Source organism: Ylistrum balloti, unplaced genomic scaffold (assembly GCF_031769215.1).
Source record: "Ylistrum balloti isolate Yb309-2 unplaced genomic scaffold, AGI_CSIRO_Ybal_v1 Utg370312, whole genome shotgun sequence".
NCBI lineage: Eukaryota > Metazoa > Mollusca > Bivalvia > Pectinida > Pectinidae > Ylistrum > Ylistrum balloti.
This window is the reverse complement of record NW_026782231.1, coordinates 68971-92021: the sequence shown is the minus strand read 5'-3', so window position 1 is coordinate 92021 and position 23051 is coordinate 68971. Positions and strand designations below refer to the sequence as shown.

At 34.1% G+C, this 23051-nt stretch overlaps 1 protein-coding gene across 1 annotated transcript in view; it reads right to left on the bottom strand.

The window, feature by feature from the left end:
- The window catches only part of LOC132553268 (basement membrane-specific heparan sulfate proteoglycan core protein-like), a 153992-nt gene that overhangs the window by 88724 nt on the left and 42217 nt on the right, over positions 1-23051 (bottom strand). Inside the window, exons 4-5 of the mRNA XM_060217499.1 lie at positions 20447-20612; positions 17606-17757 (exon numbers count right to left, since the gene is read on the bottom strand). Coding sequence (XP_060073482.1) covers positions 17606-17757; positions 20447-20612 — 318 coding nt within the window. The remainder of the gene's footprint in view (positions 1-17605; positions 17758-20446; positions 20613-23051) is intronic.

Sequence of the window (23051 nt, the reverse complement as noted above, 5' to 3'; positions counted from 1 at the left end):
TTTTCCTCATACTTGGGGTTTTTGTAATGTATAAAGCAGGATTCTCTCTGTTTGTCTGTCTGCTTTACATGTTGTACAAGTTATGTTAATATCATGTCTACCCACGTATAACAGACCCTGTGTAATGTAATCCTAACTTATATATGTTAGCATTCTACTAGATATTAATAATCAATTCTTATAATCCATGTCAACTCATGTATAACAGACCCTGTGTAATTCCAACTTAAACATGTTAGCATTCTTCTAGATATTGATAATCAATTTTTATAATCCATGTCAACTCATGTATAAAAGACCCTGTGTAATCTGACCTTAAATATATCAGCATTTAGACATTAACAGTCCATAGTCCAGTAACATTTCCTGTTAAAAGACCCTGCATAATCCGAACTTAAAGTTTATAATCAATTTTTCTGTGGTGTCAACCTAATATATAAGACTAAAATGTATTTCAAGTATCAAATTACCACTGAATGGGGTCAATCCAAGCTTATTTAAAATTTTGTGACTTTAGTTCAATGTCAAGACCTTTAAACTTGGTAGATATCATGAGATATCACTAAGCATAATCTGAACAGGTTATCGTAGTAAAAATACATATAAACTTACACAAACTAACATACATGGTGACATAGAATTTAACTTATAAACATAAATACACTGTCAATCATCAGATAATCAGATTCAAATGACCAGCATCAAGTGTTCAGATATATCAAAGGTTTGTACACTAATCTCCCCCCTGTAAGTAAAGGCACTGATCACAGTAGGGGGATATATCTAAGGTTTGTACACTAAGTCTCTCCCCAGTATGTAAAGGCACTGATCACACTAGGGGGATATATCTAAGGTTTGTACACTAAGTCTCTCCCCAGTAAGTAAAGGCACTGATCACAGTAGGAGGATACCTAAGGTTTGTACACTAGGTCTCTCCCCAGTAAGTAAAGGCACTGATCACAGTAGAAGGATATATCTAAGGTTTGTACACTAAGTCTCTCCCCAGTAAGTAAAGGCACTGATCACAGTAGGAGGATACCTAAGGTTTGTACACTAGATATAAAGGCACTGATCACAGTAGGAGGATATATCTAAGGTTTGTACACTAAGTCTCTCCCCAGTAAGTAAAGGCACTGATCACAGTAGGAGGATATATCTATGGTTTGTACACTAAGTCTCTCCCCAGTAAGTAAAGGCACTGATCACAGTAGGAGGATATATCTAAGGTTTGTACACTAGGTCTCTCCCCAGTAAGTAAAGGCACTGATCACAGTAGGGAGATATATCTAAGGTTTGTACACTAGGTCTCTCCCCAGTAAGTAAAGGCACTGATCACAGTAGGATATATCTAAGGTTTGTACACTAGGTCTCTCCCCAGTATATGATCACAGTAGGATATATCTAAGGTTTGTACACTAGGTCTCTCCCCAGTAAGTAAAGGCACTGATCACAGTAGGGAGATATATCTAAGGTTTGTACACTAGGTCTCTCCCCAGTAAGTAAAGGCACTGATCACAGTAGGGAGATATATCTAAGGTTTGTACACTAGGTCTCTCCCCAGTAAGTAAAGGCACTGATCACAGTAGGAGGATATATCTAAGGTTTGTACACTAGGTCTCTCCCCAGTAAGTAAAGGCACTGATCACAGTAGGGAGATATATCTAAGGTTTGTACACTAGGTCTCTCCCCAGTAAGTAAAGGCACTGATCACAGTAGGGAGATATATCTAAGGTTTGTACACTAGGTCTCTCCCCAGTAAGTAAAGGCACTGATCACAGTAGGATATATCTAAGGTTTGTACACTAGGTCTCTCCCCAGTAAGTAAAGGCACTGATCACAGTAGGAGGATATATCTAAGGTTTGTACACTAGGTCTCTCCCCAGTAAGTAAAGGCACTGATCACAGTAGGAGGATATATCTAAGGTTTGTACACTAGGTCTCTCCCCAGTAAGTAAAGGCACTGATCACAGTAGGGAGATATATCTAAGGTTTGTACACTAGGTCTCTCCCCAGTAAGTAAAGGCACTGATCACAGTAGGGAGATATATCTAAGGTTTGTACACTAAGTCTCTCCCCAGTAAGTAAAGGCACTGATCACAGTAGGAGGATATATCTAAGGTTTGTACACTTGGTCTCTCCCCAGTAAGTAAAGGCACTGATCACAGTAGGGAGATATATCTAAGGTTTGTACACTAGGTCTCTCCCCTGTAAGTAAAGGCACCGATCACAGTAGGGAGATATATCTAAGGTTTGTACACTAGGTCTCTCCCCAGTAAGTAAAGGCACTGATCACAGTAGGGAGATATATCTATGGTTTGTACACTAGGTCTCTCCCCAGTAAGTAAAGGCACTGATCACACTAGGGGGATATATCTAAGGTTTGTACACTAAGTCTCTCCCCTGTAAGTAAAGGCACCGATCACAGTAGGGAGGATATATCTAAGGTTTGTACACTAAGTCTCTCCCCTGTAAGTAAAGGCACTGATCACAGTAGGGAGATATATCTAAGGTTTGTACACTAGGTCTCTCCCCAGTAAGTAAAGGCACTGATCACAGTAGGGAGATATATCTAAGGTTTGTACACTAGGTCTCTCCCCAGTAAGTAAAGGCACTGATCACAGTAGGGAGATATATCTAAGGTTTGTACACTAGGTCTCTCCCCTGTAAGTAAAGGCACCAATCATACCAAGTGGTTTTCTCCACCACTTCATCCTCTGCTGTCCATTATAAATCTTCATGTTATTGAAACAGTCACTAAGTAGGTTCTGTTTGGTAAGCTACTGTACATAAATATGGCATGCTGGAAAGTAAAGACTGTTTCAATAGAAAATGATATACCAAATCTCTGTTGATCCAGAAAAGGTTGTAATGTCCTTTATATAAATTCACAATTATCACACATTAAAGGCATTATCATTAATCAACTTCGCTGACACATCATTGTATAATGCCTTCAACAAAATGATTTAAAATGAACTCCCAAGGATCCAATTATAGGTTAACTCCTTAAACCAAACTGTCGAGAACGTTGTATATGACTCGAGATCAAATTAACAATCTACCTTTCTTCTTTTGCCAAGGTACGTCTTCTATCAGTCTTCTATCACAAATGATATTGCAATTCTATTAGCCCAGGTCCACCTTACAAATCCTGACTCAAAGTCAAAGGGTGGGCTTATTACAGGACAAGCTCAGTGGATCAACATTGCAGTGAATTCAAAACCATTTATAAATCTTCTGAAAAATATATATGAGTGGGTTTTGAACATTCTTAGGCTTATTGCAAGATAAACACAGGAGGAAATATGGGCTTTTTAACAGAGATGGTCTCTTACTGGAGGTGGCCTTATAACAGAGTTGGTCCCTTACTGGAGGTGGCCTTATAACAGAGGTGTCCTTTACTAGAGGTGGCCTATTTGTTTGGTTGAGTTTATATCAGAAGTCGAAGACTAAATCTACAAGAAATTAAACAGTGCCCTTCTGACGGGAATGAATCTTTCAAGAAGAAATTTAACATTGAATACTATATACGTCATTTTCCAGGTGTCCTCTTTTCCTTATTCTCAAGAAGAAAATAAAATTATGAAAAATGAACATGAAATTGGTTAAAAAAATTCATAATCCGTTTCTGTGAAAAATCTATTTCTTGTGTCTCAAAGTTTTGGTAATTATGCTAAAATTCCAAAGAAAATTTTAGTAAAGAAAGACATCTAACCATATGTAACCTGTTATGTGAATTACATGAAAATATCCCAAGGTATAAAACAGATGTGCTGGGTTTAAGCCCGGTTTTATGATGACCTCACCACCATATGTTTGTGTAGGAAATGTGTGAAAAATAAATTGAGCCTTCAAGACCTGAAACATATCACATGCAGAAAAATACCATTAGGACAACATTAATTCCGCTGTAAGAAACTGCTAAATGTCTGTCTGGATAGCACCAAAATCGAGTTCCCCTTAATCTGCAAAATTTTCGGCTATTTTTTATGTGTTTCTGTAGAAGATATGAAGATTTGGGCCTCAATCGAACCTATTACGATGTCTTGCACTTTTTTTTTAATATTCTTTCCTCCTTTTTCTGGTTTGAATATGTTTCAGGAAATAATATGGCAAGGATGCATGTTCTCTAGCCTCTTAGTTTTGTTTGTTCTGAGTTTTAATGTCTTTGCAATAATTTACGATGTTACGCTAATTAAATATACAATTATGTGGGTTTTTGTTATTACCAGATACGGTCCAGTTGGGGTCAAAAGTATAGGGCTTTAATTAGACAATGATGTATATGATTCCTTCAACCAAACAGGATAGGAACTAGGCAGCTAAGGCCTTAATGCAAGCAAACTAGATTACTCTCAACCCGATATCAAAATTCTATATCAAAATTCTATAATTCTGTATCAAAATTCTGTATAAAATTAAACAAAGGGACATAACTCCATATTAACCATTGCACATTATGCAATAGTCTTGGTATCTACAGGTAACAGAGCTCACCCACACACCAGTTATAGCCTAGACAATGAAATTCATCATGTACAGAAAGCCGATATAACTTTGCTCATCTTTGCAATAAAAACATAAAATTTTGTTCTGATCACGGACGCTGCAAATCTGGAAAAAAATCCTTTTATTTTTACAGCTTGTGTAGGCATCAATTTGACACAGACATACAATTCAGACTTCAAAAACATTGAGAGTACATGTTTTTTCAGTATCCTGTAACAGTTTTCCATACTTTTCTATTACAGCATTCCTGAATTTCATCTCGTTAGTGGAAAAAACATTAACAGAAAACATTCACGTAAGTAGCTATAAAAGAGTTCTTTCAGAAGTAATATTTGATAGAACACAAAGATATTTTGCAGAGTTGTCATGACGATGGAATTTCTACAGAAATAATAGGTTGCCAGTAAGTTATTTGCCAGAGTTAAGTGGTCTACAGTATTGTTAGTATACAGAATTATTAACTAGTGTCCTGAGCTAGCTTTTACTTAAAACTGGTTCACACACAGCTATATTATCAATTTTCAAATATCCAAATTAATATATCATCAAAAAATATAGGACATTCCATCCAGGATGCAACGTCAGTTTTAAAAATTGAATAAAACTGACAAATATTCAAACAAACACAGAGATAAATACAAGGTGCAGAATTTGTCAGTTTTCACAACATTTCTGTTTTCTTTTTTGATAGAATGTCATTATCATATTATTCTCTAATGCAAAGGATGAATAGGGTAGAATAAGTTTGAGTAATTAAACAGCAAGTAAACATTTCTTGATTTTTATTTTGTCATGGTATATGCTGAAATGATCCAAGTCATAACTATAAGGGAAGGGCTGATCACAAATGTTTACTATTCACTTACAATGACATCATAAACAAACCTGCAGGTCATGCAGCCAATGGTCACTGAAACCCTTAACTTCCCTTCAGACTAATACATTATGGAAGGAGGTTCATGCGATGATTCACGCAAGTTTTTTCCACATTTTTGTTTTAAGAGAATGCTGAGAGTGGTAGTTTCATATGACGCCTTCCGTGTTGGCAATTAGTCATATATTTCTATGAAAAACACGTTGATCTCCAAAACATTACACAGAACCTCATTACAAGTGAAAGCAAAGACTTCCTGGAAGATACTGCATGTGACCAGTCACAAACCAAATTGAAATAAATCTTAAAATGTCATACTCTAGCTTTTCTAAAACGTACTCAATCAAATTCAACAACATCTTTTTAAGACATTTTCTACACCAGAATTTGGAAACATATCTGAATTATGTCAGAAATTCACCGCGAGACAAACATGCTGGAGAATTTAAAGATTTAATCGTTACTGTAAGTTGATCCTTGCTTCTGAGACATAATTTGTATTTTACTCATGAGCCCAGATGGTCATGCAATAAAGTAAATTTTTCTCAACAGTAATATATATAGATATATAGGGATAAGCTTATCACCAGGCATGGGCTTATTACAAGGAACAAACAACATCACTACCCATTTGACTATTACAACATAATCACTGATTAAAACGTTTATTGATAAGAAATATTTCTGTCAAACTATGTGCAATTTTTAAAAGAAACAACAATCTATCTGCATTGTAAATATAATATCACACTTGTTAACTGGTTTATAAATATTTAACCTCGGCCTCAGATTTTACAGTAAAGATTAGCTCTCCAATCTGACCATAAATGTCAAACACATCTTTTTTCTGTTCAGTGGAAACCTAGCATCATTTCTAAAAATAAACACAAAATCCCATCAGATAACTTGACCAACAGAAAAATCTTACGATGCCATGAACCATTGTCTGACCTTTTTTAGCCTGTGTCCCTCAGATTGTATACATAGAAATATGCAGTTTGCAACTATTTCCCAGTAACTAATGCAGTGAGAGTTCAATAGTGCAAATCCAGACAAGTACACAGGAGATTATATCCCATATTGCCTCTTACAAGTCTGTGTTTTTTCTCTACGATTTCTGACAAGTTTCTATCGGCTTGTGTTGATACTGGGGGTAGAATCACGGAAACCATCCCAGCGTATGACAGGAATGTTCTCCTTGTAAAGCTCACACATGCCACACACTCCAGACTTTAGTGTTTTCTGTAAAAATTCTACACCAAGTCAGCATATCTGAAAATGCTCCGCCACACTCCGTACAATAACATAAGTTAACCCTGCTCCCTCTCATTACACTCACTTAAAATATCTGTTCTGTTTTCTTTATAAAAACCAACACTGAGGTTAGAAAATTTGATAAGGCACTGAAGAGATATTCAAGCAGACAAAAGTTTGACATTGGCAAGCTGAGTTTAGAATTAACTTCATTCATACATTTAAGATTTCGCTAAGATTTGCCTGTCTGGGAAATGTATATGTGTAATGCATTTTCATTTCAGTATGTAACTCAATAATACTCTTGATATGTAAATCTTGGTTGCAATTCTGAAAATGATATAAGGGTAGAAACATCTTCACCTTTGAATACATTTCCGCAACATTTCTTTGCCAACCCCCTCATCACCCAATAACTGTCTTTTTAAAAAATTGTATATACAGTCTACATTTAAAACGATAAGTTATGAAATGAGATTGACAGATATAAATTACCTATAATTCACATAGGTAAATTGTTGTTCAACTTATCTGCAAAAAAAATTTACCTTTAACCCTTGAAACAGTTTCAATTTAAATTGTTCACCAAATATCACAGGTTTGACATATCTAAGTAGTGAGCTTCCTACCTGGAGCGAGCTAGACTCGCCAGGTGGGCGATAAAGTGTGTGACCCAGTCTCGACTGACACTGGGCAGGGTGGCCCTTAAATCCTTGCCTTATCGGAGGATTAGACTTCGGTGTCTGTGTTACAGACATTTTCATATCAGCTCATTGTTATTATACTTTACCATCATAACACAGGATCAGTTATACTGCCTATCAAATGCTACTGAAATATTCGGTGACAGACATTTTTTTTCATTTTTTTCAATTTATTCATCGTAATTTTACGCATGATGATTTCTGTTTAGCCTCCCATGTTGTTTGAGCGATTGTAATTTGCTTGCAGTTTTGTGTAAACCCAGACAGCATCCGCCCCATTACTAAACCTATGTGTATGATTCAGAGCTGGTCGTAAAAAAGCAAACTTGCAAACATGTTTGTCATCATTGTAATGTTATACAGTATTTAGGAACAACAAAAAGTCAAAGTGGAAATAAAAACATTATCTTTCTTTCTCTTTGTTGTTCATTTTAAGAATGTCACATGTATGTATATTTATGAAACAAATTCTTTAATCTATTTTATGAGTTTGAAAACTAAAACAATTATAGATTTATAACTTTCAATGCATTATTTTAATAAGACTCTCCAGAAACTAGCTTCCAATAGCAAATAATGTCAGTTTCCTTAAAATATATTGGCTGTTCTTTATTTCCATAATGTACCTGGTATAGATTGACATGTGTTTCCATTAAAACTGTTTATAAATCTTAATCATACCATAATTTATATAAAACTAAGGAATATGAAACAAATGATATTTGTATCTCCTTAAACTAAACACATTTATAAACAAATTTTTAATATTTGTAAGCACTAACTGTGGATGAGGTAATTTCAGCAACAAACCAACTTCAAAGGTGAGGATTAGACCACAACATAAGGATATACTGATTAATTTGACCATTACAACATAAGCATGAATATATTTGTACTGACCAAAACATAAGAATTAAGTGACTGCCACTGTGGAAAGGAAGCACTAGAAACAACTCCTCACAGAAACAAAACTACAAAAGAAAATGACAACAAAATCTGTGACACTTTAAAAGGACCGATTTGTGTCTAGGAAACAGCATAACACTACTACTTCAATATAATGAGACACTCTTTAAGATAGAGTCACTCTTTAAGATAATCGCGACGTTTCAATATAACATCTATAACAAAGCAGAGAGAAGCCTTATAAACAGTCCTTGAAACATAAGTCTCATCCACCACAAATGCCCACTTGAGCATCAAGAAGGCGGACAGATCTCCCATAAATCACAAAACAATGGTTCCCCAGACAAATGATTCATTTTATCAGACAAGAAATCCGGATAGTTGGATAAGTAATTTTCAGACATATCGTAGCTGACATTTATACTAGGTGAAGTCTAGAGATGGGTTATACAGAATGGTGCAGGTCAGTGATGCTGTGGCTGAAGTGAAGCATTCCTACAGAATGCCGCCAACTTAAAAATCTTACCGAGATTTTCTGTCTAATTGTGTAAGGCATTCAACAGCATGACTTATTCACCTTAAAATCTAACAAAATATATAATTATGGGCTGGATTTCCCGACCATGTTCCGAATGACGTAAGTGAAGATAATTATCAGAGAATTTTTTAACGTACTTTGTGATACAATGTACAACAGCATGTTTACATTGTCCATGTCAGTGATTATCATACCTGTGGATCCCATCAACAACACATGATTTCTGTAAATAATCTTATAGTAGCAAGTATTATTACAGATAAGACAGAAATGAAGGTTTGAGTTCTGTATCAAAGCCATGACAATTATACTGATAATATAGCACAGTAATGAATGGCATACACAAAAAAAGTTTAGGTCCTAGTCAGTATTATGTGTCCCCTTGTCTGCTGAAAGGAAGAAAGGTCTTAATAGCAGACATTAAGCCTTATTTGAATAAAGAAATAATAATGTGAACATGGTTTGGTGTACAGTCATATATGTATTGTGTTCAGGTTATGATATTTCAGTGTGAGGACACTATAAAAACAACTGTTAGTGGCCCAATGGTCTGTTGACATTGTATTCTGTATTATTCATCAGATGTCCATGGCTGTTACTATGATGTAAAATCCCAAATAATAGCAAAGGCCACAAAAACATTATTTAAAGCTTTAATGGTGAAACTGTACGAAAAGTTCGGTGATGCCGAACACCAACTTCCCTTGATGTAAAGAACAAATATTTGTCATTTTGTCTCTGCACTCTGACTTTCAACAATAAATTTTAACAAGTGCCCTTTTAAATCAATTATCATGTCTTTCTTTTCAACACAAATTGCTCTAACTTCAGTTTTTAATTTGACACAAAATACAACATAAATGAATGAACATTTGACTGTATCTAGCAGTTTGGGGCACTGGCAAATCCCGCTTAAACCACCGTTTACTGTAGCTTTGCTACAGAGAGTACAAAAAAATATCTTAATTATTTCAAGAAAGAGGATCCTGTACATGTAAATGCTGTATCAAACATAAGATTTTCCCATTAGTCTCGCTGAAAATCAGGACAAAGCAGAATGGTCCTTTGAATGCTTTTTTTCCCCTCATTTTCAATTTCCAATATTTTCCTATATCTTCTGAAATGTTTCAACCAGGCTTTTTGTCATGTTTTCAAATATTATAGGGGTAATGATAGCCTAGTAAAAATGACATCTCATTAAGGACCTTCAAAGTTTGTTCTCTTCTCTGGGTATGTTTGTGTTTCTCACGAAGTTGAAGTCATGGACCATCCAGACTGCTGTTGTGGAATCCTTGGACAAAGTACTTTTTTCTGAATGCTTAAACAGTATGCAATGGGTCTCCCTTTTATGTTCACTGAGGTACCATCTATCTATTACAAAGACAGTTCCCACCTAGCTAAGAGGGGCCAAGGGTTGAATCAACCATGCAAACAAACAAATATTCAAATTTTTATAAACCAAACTTTTAAAATGGTGAAATCAACAAACATATTAAGGAAGGAACAATTAAGCCACAGGTGTTTGTAATCATCTAGATGTAAACAACCATGGTGCTGAAATCCATTACCTAAACAACCACGTTTCCCAGCAGAGATTAATCAACAGAGATGTGACCTTAATGAACCCTGCTGACATTTTCATATAAAAAAAAGAAATTTAAAAAAAAACATGAAACCCACGAATCAACCATGAAATACCTAAATATATCCTAGAACAAAATATCAAAACTCTGATTATTCTTTCAGTCTCTGTTGGTCAATTATCTCCGCCCTATATCCAGTTGATAATGATGTTTATGCAACATATATATAGGTACATTTTGTATACATCCCCGCCAGTCAGGCACTTTCTACATGTACACCTGTCACGCACGCTCCTGTTACCGATTTGTGTACAAGATATTACAACATGTAGCGAATGCATGTTAAGTACAGGTTTTTTTGGTACACAGTGAAGTCCTAGTTAGTCTAAATAAAGACAACATTCCATAATGTATTCATTGACTTCCATGTCTACCAAGTACACCTCTACGCATATTTAAACATTTCTTAAATCCACAGACAAATGAAATCCAAGAAATATAAATCTTATAATTCAATTTTATATGTAATGTGGATCATGTACCAAATGTATCTGTCTGGTCAACTTGTAACTATGGATTAAAAATGCTATCTTTTTTAGAATGGTTGGATGTTTTTCACTTATGAAAACTTTCTTTGAGATTAAATATTATTATTTCATCATTAGGACATTGGCAATAGGATTCTACAGTTACATATTTATCATTAGGACAAGACAATAGGATTCTACAGCTTCATATTTATCATTAGGACAAGACAATAGGATTCTACAGCTTCATATTTATCATTAGGACAATGGCAATAGAATTCTACAGCTTCATATTTATCATTAGGACAATGGCAATAGAATTCTACAGCTTCATATTTATCATTAGGACAAGACAATAGGATTCTACAGCTTCATATTTATCATTAGGACAAGACAATAGGATTCTACAGCTTCATATTTATCATTAGGACAAGACAATATGATTCTACAGCTTCATATTTATCATTAGGACAAGACAATATGATTCTACAGCTACATATTTATCATTAGGACAAGACAATAGGATTCTACAGCATCATATTTACCATTAGGACAATGGCAATAGGATTCTACAGTTACACATTTATCATTAGGACAAGACAATAGGATTCTACAGCTTCATATTTATCATTAGGACAAGACAAAAGGATTCTACAGCTTCATATTTATCATTAGGACAAAAGTTTCACAACTTCATATTTATCATTAGGACAATGGCAATAGGATTCTACAGTTACACATTTATCATCAGGACAAGACAATAGGGACAAGACAATAGGATTCTACAGCTTCATATTTATCATTAGGACAAGACAATAGGATTCTACAGCTTCATATTTACCAGTAGGACAAGACAATAGGATTCTACAGCTACATATTTATCATTAGAACAAGACAAAAGTTTCTACAGCTTCATATTTATCATTAGGACAATGGCAATAGGATTCTACAGTTACACATTTATCATTAGGACAAGACAATAGGATTCTACAGTTACACATTTATCATTAGGACAAGACAAAAGGATTCTACAGCTTCATATTTATCATTAGGACAAGACAATAGGATTCTACAGCTACATATTTATCATTAGGACAAGACAATAGGATTCTACAGCTTCATATTTATCATTAGGACAAGACAATAGGATTCTACAGCTTCATATTTATCATTAGGACAATGGCAATAGGATTCTACAGTTACACATTTATCATTAGGACAAGACAATAGGATTCTACAGCTTCATATTTATCATTAGGACAAGACAAAAGGATTCTACAGCTTCATATTTATCATTAGAACAAGACAAAAGTTTCTACAACTTCATATTTATCATTAGGACAATGGCAATAGGATTCTACAGTTACACATTTATCATCAGGACAAGACAAAAGGATTCTACAGCTTCATATTTATCATTAGGACAAGACAATAGGATTCTACAGCTACATATTTAATAGAATTCACAGTTACACATTTATCATTAGGACAAGACAATAGGATTCTACAGCTTCATATTTATCATATTTATCATTATCATTAGGACAAGACAATAGGATTCTACAGCTTCATATTTATCATTAGGACAATGGCAATAGGATTCTACAGTTACACATTTATCATCAGGACAAGACAAAAGGATTCTACAGCTTCATATTTATCATTAGGACAAGACAATAGGATTCTACAGCTACATATTTATCATTAGGACAATGGCAATAGAATTCTACAGTTACACATTTATCATTAGGACAAGACAATAGGATTCTACAGCTTCATATTTATCATTAGGACAAGACAATAGGATTCTACAGCTTCATATTTAGCATTAGGACAAGACAATAGATTCTACAGCTTCATATTTATCATTAGGACAAGACAATATGATTCTACAGCTATTTATCATTAGGACAAGACAATAGGATTCTACAGCATCATATTTACCATTAGGACAAGACAATATGATTCTACAGCTACATATTTATCATTAGGCCAAGACAAAAGTTTCTACAGCTTCATATTTATCATTAGGACAATGGCAATAGGATTCTACAGTTACACATTTATCATTAGGACAAGACAATAGGATTCTACAGCTTCATATTTATCATTAGGACAAGACAAAAGGATTCTACAGCTACATATTTATCATTAGAACAAGACAAAAGTTTCTACAACTTCATATTTATCATTAGGACAATGGCAATAGGATTCTACAGTTACACATTTATCATCAGGACAAGACAAAAGGATTCTACAGCTTCATATTTATCATTAGGACAAGACAATAGGATTCTACAGCTACATATTTATCATTAGGACTACAGTACATATTTATCATTAGGACAAAAGTTTCTACAGCTTCATATTTATCATTAGGACAATGGCAATAGGATTCTACAGTTACACATTTATCATTAGGACAAGACAATAGGATAGAATATTTATCATTAGGACAGTTACACATATTTATCATTAGGACAAGACAATAGGATTCTACAGCTACATATTTATCATTAGGACAAGACAATAGGATTCTACAGTTACATATTTATCATTAGGACAAGACAAAGGATTCTACAGCTTCATATTTATCATTAGGACAATGGCAATAGAATTCTACAGTTACACATTTATCATTAGGACAAGACAAACGGATTCTACAGCTTCATATTTATCATTAGGACAAGACAATATGATTCTACAGCTTCATATTTATCATTAGGACAAGACAATAGGATTCTACAGCTACATATTTATCATTAGGACAAGACAATAGGATTCTACAGCTTCATATTTACCAGTAGGACAAGACAATAGGATTCTACAGCTACATATTTATCATTACATTCTACAGCTTCATATTTATCATTAGGACAATGGCAATAGGATTCTACAGTTACACATTTATCATTAGGACAAGACAACAGTTACACATTTATCATTAGGACAGACAGTTTACACATATTTATCATTAGGACAAGACAATAGGATTCTACAGCTTCATATTTATCATTAGGACAAGACAATAGGATTCTACAGCTTCATATTTATCATTAGGACAAGACAATAGGATTCTACAGCTTCATATTTATCATTAGGACTAGACAATAGGATTCTACAGCTTCATATTTATCATTAGGACAAGACAATATGATTCTACAGCTACATATTTATCATTAGGACAAGAGAATAGTATTCTACAGCTACATATTTATCATTAGAACAAGACAATAGGATTCTACAGCTACATATTTATCATTAGGAAAAGACAATAGGATTCTACAGCTACATATTTATCATTAGGACAAGACAATAGGATTCTACAGCTTCATATTTATCATTAGGACAAGACAATAGGATTCTACAGCTTCATATTTATCATTAGGACTAGACAATAGGATTCTACAGCTTCATATTTATCATAAGGACAAGACAATATGATTCTACAGCTACATATTTATCATTAGGACAAGACAATAGTATTCTACAGCTACATATTTATCATTAGAACAAGACAAAAGTTTCTACAGCTTCATATTTATCATTAGGACAATGGCAATAGAATTCTACAGTTACACATTTATCATTAGGACAAGACAAACGGATTCTACAGCTTCATATTTATCATTAGGACAATGGCAATAGAATTCTACAGTTACACATTTATCATTAGGACAAGACAATAGGATTCTACAGCTACATATTTATCATTAGAACAATGGCAATAGGATTCTACAGCTACATATTTATCATTAGGACAAGACAATAGAATTCTACAGCTACATATTTATCATTAGAACAAGACAAAAGTTTCTACAGCTTCATATTTATCATTAGGACAAGACAATAGGATTCTACAGCTACACATCACTTTAAACTTCCAGCCTTCCATCAGTTAACCAAATATTATATAACATCCCATGATTGCTGGTTCTTTTATGCTTTAACATCCTGTTTGCATCACTCGACTCATTATGACATCAGATTTCCCTTCCCCACTCTCCCTACAACCCGACAGGAAGGCTACTTCATCTAATTACTTATTTCAGAGCCATCCATGTACATAGTGCAAACAAATTGTTGCTCAGGAAACTTCAATTTTAAGTCAAATTAATACTTTATCTATTCCCTATACGTAACATCTTCTAACTATAACAAGTAGACTTTACAATGCATTATGGGAACAGGTGCTCCAGATTCATCTCTATAGGAACTGGCCAGACATCCGAAGGTTTTCAACTCCTCTGTCCTTAACTGTCCACATCATTCTACCAGTGATGTTTTTCAGAAGATCAAGGAACTATCTTGATATGTTCACAAGGATGGCTTCAGATTTATATAAGATCTTATGGTGACTGTCCTGCTACCATTACAAGACATAAGTTGTGTGGTGATGCTACACACAATTATAAAGTTTTATAAACTTTCTTAAGTGATTTATAATGTTATGAATGTGACAATTGTTTTTCTCTTTCAATTTTCACTGATTAGGAAGATAACTTCACATGTTTTAATCTCTTTGTCGTAGACCTTTCAACTTGTGAGTGTATGAAATCTATCAAAATCCTCCATCACACAACATATTATATGGCAATATGTATTATCCATCAATTAAGCCACTGTCCAGTAATAAGCCCAACAGAATATACTGATAAGTCAAAAAGAAAAACCGATGGAATTATTTAACTGTCCTGTAACACAGTCTACCCAATAGTGTGCAGCATCCCTGGGCTAGCTGAATGGTAAATACGGTAGTACCAAATTATCTAATTTGTATGAGTCATCAAATGATGAAAACTGACGTTGCACACAAATAAAACTTTACAGTCAAAAAATTTTGAGAAGTTCCGAGATATTTGATCTACTCTTCTGCTGTGATATGTTTCAAATGTTCCATGACACTGTATGCATTTTATTCTACAGAGAATACAGGATTTATGTACACAGAACTTGTACCAGGCTGTCGACAATCATCTGTCTCTGTACCTATATAAATAGGCGTGGTATACTATGGCAGACTTATTACCAGTAGCCAGCAGGTACGGGTCAAAGGTCGTGTGACTGTTTTGACCATATCTCTGATCTTATTACCTCTGGGCTCACCTGAAAGTTCATTAGTAAGAGTTATCTAACCTTTTCTCCATTAATCAACTATACACTACTAACAACGACACCTCAAACCTCAGTTGATCAAGGTGAAGCGTACACTCAGCACATTCAGAGCTCAGTATTCATCTTTGATGCTAGCTATGACTCAAACCATTTGAAAAATTGTTAGGTCATTATAACTGAAATGACATGTTTCTCTTTTGAGAATCATTTAGATGCCAACAAATCCATGTAGAGTTTGATAATATGTTTTATCACTACTTCTTATCTTTAATGTAATATAAGTGACTAATGAGTATTTTCATTATTGATCGACCAATGTTTCTATATCCCCTTAACTGCAAACTCAAATATTCAAAAAACAAAACTTATTTTGAAATCTTTCATTGTTTAATCCTTACATTTAAAACCATTTCACTATTCAGGTGGAAAAGGCCATTCTAAAATTCCGAGCAACGTTAAGATTGATACAATTTATACTTTATCTACAATTTGCAGGTAAAGAAAGAGCTGTTTATCAAATGAAAACTAATAAATGGCCCTTATGTCACCATGGCAATGCCTCCACACTGGACTTTTGCTGGTGTTCTGTGTGATAGCAGGGATGAGATCTTTGTACTGTTGTATCCTCACTACAGTACTTTTTCAAAGGCACTATATTACCCATCCAAGATTATTTTAAATACCATTTCAACTATTGGAACTGTGTGGTGAGTTTCAGAAGGAGGAAAACTCTTTTAAAATTGGTGATAAAAGGGCTTCAGAGATTTTGAATCCTGGCTCTCTAAAGCTGTCTTAACTGACACATAGTAAATACAATTCATCCAAAAAGGACACAGAACAATACAGGTTTCTTCAACCATCAAAAAAACTGTAAAAGTTTGTCAAAACACAGAACTTAGCACTATATTTCATGAGAAAATACTACCCTTTTTACCAACACCTATCTATAAATGATATTTAGTGATAGGTCTATAAATATCTAATGCCTGATCTACAATTATCATATTGTCCTTTATCAAACCTTCCCCCAGCCCTGGGGCATTTTCCATGATAAGTATGGTAATCCTCGGTAACCAACCACTGTGAAACCTGCCTAAGAGATCAGTTGGTCAAAACCTAGTTTAAAAATTTCCAAAACCATAAAAGAACAATACATAAGGCTTCCGTCCCCTACAGATACACTAATACAGTGATGTTATTTCATATACCATAGCTGATATTTTGCACTTTCAGATTTATCTATTTCTTGCGGAAAAATTATAAAATAGAAATGTTAATATCTTAATCAAATCTAAATAGAAACTGATATTTGTAAACCACATTGCACAGCAGAAAATCCAAAGAACAACAGTGATTCATCATGAATCTATTGAATGAAAACATAATTACAATACCAAGACTGCTGCACAAGTACAATCTGACAGAAAAAAAAATTGTATTCCCCCTCCCCCACGCCCTCCCCTCACCATCTCCTTCAATCAGCGGGTACATCAAAATATTATCTTTAAACAATATGATCATGATAGGTATTCCAATTAAATTCAATAAATGTGGAAAGGTATATGAATACAATACTTGTTGAAACAAGGACTTACCTTGTAGAGGTCGGAAGTTGAATCCAACAGGGCTGACCCGGTAGGGAGCTATACTTCCGCTGTTTACTGCACTTAATAACGTGTTATATAATTGCATACGGTCATAGTTGCCATCCGTTACAAGGTCAAAGGTGACAATCAAAGATCCGGGACTGAAAATCACGAAAATCACAAAACTTAGACGGACAGTTCTACAAAACATGACGAGTCCCTAAAGTCACTGTGTGTGCACCACCGTGCTTAAACAGTGCGAAGTGATGACTTCACAACAAATTTTTTTTATGCTACGGCTTAAACCTGTGATCTCCAATTCATCCCCCTTAGCTACTGTTCAGAGATGGAAAGAATTATGAGTAATGACCAACGTCTTTCTCCTTAAGGTAGCCAAGCCAGACTTCTGCACTGATAGGACATTACACCAACATTGACTGCCAGCATGAAGTTACATGTATTATATTCTAAAACTTTGTCACTTATCTCAGAAAGTATATATGTAATAGTTTAAAGGCCATTCCTTGCTCCCTGGCCTTTTTTTGAATTTCAATTACAGCAAGTTTTATTTGATTTGATGAGCAGACACCGCTTAGAACCGTGCGTTTGAAATGTCAGCCAATTAGGCGGGCCAACAACACCTCTAACATGCAATCTCTCCATTCGTCATCAGCAAGGAACACCGATTATTGGAGTAAAATGGTGGAGATGTCATTCACAAAATCTGACCTCTGACCTAAACCTTACAGAATGGAAACTAAAACCGTTACTGTAAAATAAAACCATTTTGTCCTTCGGTGAATGGATCCTTAATTAGGGAGTAGAAATGTTTGAAGCCTGGTAGCACTTGCTTGTCTTTTTTATTAAAAGACAGTTTTGTTTACATAAAGGATAACCTCAACATCTTTGATGCCCAAAGTTAAGGATCATGTTTGAAGAGGGTGATAGGGAACTAAATCTCTCTTGTTTTCAAGTATTTGAGGTAAGTGTCCTAATGTTATTCAACTTTACTTCAAATGGTTAAAACTCATGACAGGACATTTGTTTTATTGTTTGTAAATAGCTCGCTGATCAGGTCAAAAGGTCAAACTAATTGGCAGTACAGAATGTTTATCTAGTTAGAGGGAGACAGCCATTTATAAACAGAAACTAGAGCTGTCAGCTGATTTCCATATTAATGTTTTAATAAAAATTTTGAAAATAAAATTAAATTGAAAGCATTAATCCTTTCCTTTTTTAGCCATATTAAAATAACACACCATCACCTGATATTTATTCTACCTCATCTTTTAAATGTTTTTACAGTTAACCATATACTGTAAAATGATTAAGCTCTTTCATAACCTTGATGTACACAAACCACAGGATAGTCGTAAGGATAATTCATACTTTCCACACTTCATACAACATTAACAAAAAAGTTATAATGGCTGTAACATACAGGAATTCTTATATCACAGTCAGATATCTCGCATAAAGAGACATAACATCAACAATAACAAATTTGTATCAAACTAGTAACAAACTGATGCGTGGTGAAAAGTACAGATGCCCTTTCATATTCCTTCAATAAGCTCATCCCCTAATATAGTGTCAGAGATAATCTGTAATTCATCTAAGAACAATGCATCAATAATTCTATAGAAGGGACATAACTCTGACAAAATAAATAAACAGATGGGCAGACAGGAAAGACAGAAAAACAGCAAAATTCTTTTAATCCTTACCATTTTGTTGCAAATAAGTCATTAGTATTTTTGCATTAAAACATTTTTATTTATTTCTTTATCTAACATGTTTACACACACATATTTAAACCTAAATGAATATCCATCAGCTCTATCTTAATGTAAAATCAGTCATAATTTTGCTTTGTAAACCTCAAAATCAATATGTTTCCTGCTGTAGCTAGGTTTTTTCAGTTTTACATATCAGAAAAATAAAACTAATAAAAGTTCATGTATCTTTCCCTCAAGCCAGCCCTTAGCTCTGTTGTATTTTTGAGTAAGGAGACCCTAAGCCTGAGTCTGTGGTATGTTGAACAGTCAATAAAACGGTTTAAAAAATTCACATACATCAGCAGATCTCATTCAGTACTCAGAGTCCCTCTGTGACGGTTTTACAGCTGGGTTATTACTTTGGTATGACCAAATATTTAACTTTCAAAAGCTTTCTGGAATTCTGTGTCGATTTCTGTTATCATCATGGAGTCAGTATCTAGTGATTTAACACCTGTGAAAAAGTATAGTCTGTTTCATTTTCATCGTAGAGTCAGTCTCCAGTAGTTTCACATCTGTGAAAATGTATAACCAGTTTCATTTTTATCATAACAGTCAGTATCAAGTGATTTACATTTATGAAAATGAATAGTATGTTTCAATTTATCATCATAGAGTTTATCTCCAGTGATTTAACACCTGTGAAAAAGTATAGTCAGTTTCATTTTCATCACAGAGTCTGTCTCCAATGATTTCACATCTGTGAAAAAGTATAATCTGTTTCAATTTGATCATCACAGAGTCACTATCCAGTCATTTAACACCCATAAAAATGTAAGGTTAGTTTCAATTTTATAATCATAGAGTCAGTATCTGGTGGTTTAACCCCTGTGAAAATCAAGAGTCAGTTTCATTTTTCACATCGTGAAAGAAGTCTACTGTGATTTTGCACCTAAGAAAAAGTATAGTCAGTTTCAACATTATCATCATGACTAGTTTATAATCATTCTACAGGTATCAAAAGATATTTCAGACTTTTTACCAGACAGGTTTATTGTCACTATGAACAATGTGCTGCAATTAATAAAGCCAGCCAGATGAAACTGAGGTTCAATTGGACCATTATATTTACCTGAACTTGATAACAACAGCATATTGGTCTCCATCTACGTTCCTAAACAAGTTCTCAATGGCTTGTGAGATGGGGTTAGCAAGTCTGGTGAAGGCAGCACTGCCGCTAACTTCTAGTGTAGGATCATAAGTCAAGTCAGTAAAATTTATTGATACCCGGTAGTATTCTGTAAAACAAACACAAAGACACCATTATTTATAGATACTGGGTAGTATTCTGTAAAACAAACACAAATACACTACAGTTTATAGATACTGGGTAGTTTTCTGTAAAACAAACACAAATACACCATTATTTATAGATACTGGGTAGTATTCTGTAAAACAAACACAAATACACTACAGTTTATAGATACTGGGTAGTATTCTGTAAAACAAACACAAATACACTACAGTTTATAGATACTGGGTAGTTTTCTGTAAAACAAACACAAATACACCATTATTTATAAATACTGGGTAGTATTCTGTAAAACAAACACAAATACACCATTATTTATAGATACTGGGTAGTATTCTGTAAAACAAACACAAATACAATATTATTTATAGATACTGGGTAGTATTCTGTAAAACAAACACAAATACACTACAGTTTATAGATACTGGGTAGTATTCTGTGAAACAAACACAAATACACTATTATTTATAAATACTGGGTAGTATTCTGTAAAACACAACACAAATACACAAACACAAATTATTTATAGATACTGGGTAGTATTCTGTAAAACAAACACAAATACACCATTATTTATAAATACTGGGTAGTATTCTGTAAAACAAATACAAATACATTACAGTTTATAGATACACAGAATTATTCTGAAAAACAAAAACAAATATATGTTTGTTCAATGAATATTCCTATTACTATCTCTATACAATGATTAACACCCTGTATCCGAGTAAAACTGAGCCGATATCATTTATCATATGTCATTCAATTTTACAAAAGAAAACAAAGAATGTCGGTGAGACAAGACTGCCCACAATAAGCAATTGCATTGAAATATGATAGTGCACATTTTCAAATAATTTTTATATAATAATTTTTACTGATGTACTATGTCACTATTGCGTATCTTTGTCAAAAAAACCATAATGCACTAAAATGTGATTGCGCCAAATTAGGTATGTTTCCAGTAATTCTTTCACAAATTTCTTATAAAAAATAGTGATGACCTTGACCTCTGAACCGTTAAACACCACATCATCCAAGGTATGATATAATAATTAATATTTGTATTAAGTCCATAGAATGGATAATGAGGATAAAAATCGAAGGGCATAAAAAACAACATTTTGAGAGAAATATCAAAATTGACAGTAAATTAGGGATCAAACCTGAAGTAGAAAAACCAGTGTAATATAAATATCTCATGTAAAGGTCAATGTCAAAAGAGTCAATTTCATTGGACGACTAACTACATAGTGACCTCAAAAATAAACAGATTGATCTACAGTAAAAAGGGTCAGATAAAGAAAAATTAGTACACTAAAAGTTGATAAAATCAAATTCTGAATATGATTCCTGATTATACTGTTAAACTGTATACTGCTTACATCACTGTATCTAGCTGGCATTTTTCCTGTAGATTTTGTTTCCAGCACTAAATGACATGTACCTATGGAGCACTTAACAATGACATTTTACAGATTGACCAGAGAATGGGAGTAAATATTGACGCCTGGCACACCATAAATAAACAGGACCAGCTGTAACAGGGACAGAAACACATGTCTACCACACTGTACGCTAACCTGCAGGTGACGTAATGTTCACACAGACACGCCTTGCACCTGAAATGCATGTGTAACTCACTCTACCACATACAGACACAATACATTGTATTAGAGCCTTCGACCTTCATTCTTTCCTTCCGACTGAATCAACCATCATTAACCTTTCTGAATTTGATTAAGAATTTTTAAATTTCTGAATTTGATAAACAAGTTTCTAATTTCAAAAAATATAATAATCCATGTGTAGTATTTAGCTACCAGTAGATGTTTGCCACTAGACTGCATTTCCTCTATAACCTCTATCATATTTGCCATAATAGGAACCCAGGGCATGAAAATTTGATGGTTTGGGTTTCAAGAGAGAATTCTATTTCTTCAATATAAAACTGATAGGAATACTTTCATTATCTATCAGTTTGTCTTTATCAATGATATCATGACACATATGATGTTAAACAGCATGTAAGTATTAGGTTCTGGAAAAAGGAATTTTAAAGAGTATGTCAGTCACACCAGGGTATAGAGTATGTCAAACAGTCACACTAGGGTATAGAGTATGTCAAACAGTCACACCAGGGTAAAGAGTACGGCAAACAGTCACACTAGGGTATAGAGTATGTCAAACAGTCACACCAGGGTAAAGAGTAAGGCAAACAGTCACACTAGGGTATAGAGTATGTCAAACAGTCATACCAGGGTAAAGAGTAAGGCAAACAGTCACACTAGGGTATAGAGTATGCCAAACAGTCACACCAGGGTAAAGAGTATGTCAAACACTAATACCAGGTATAGATTATGTCAAACAGTCACACCAGGGTAAAGAATATGTCAAACAGTCACACAAGGTTTTGAGTATCTCA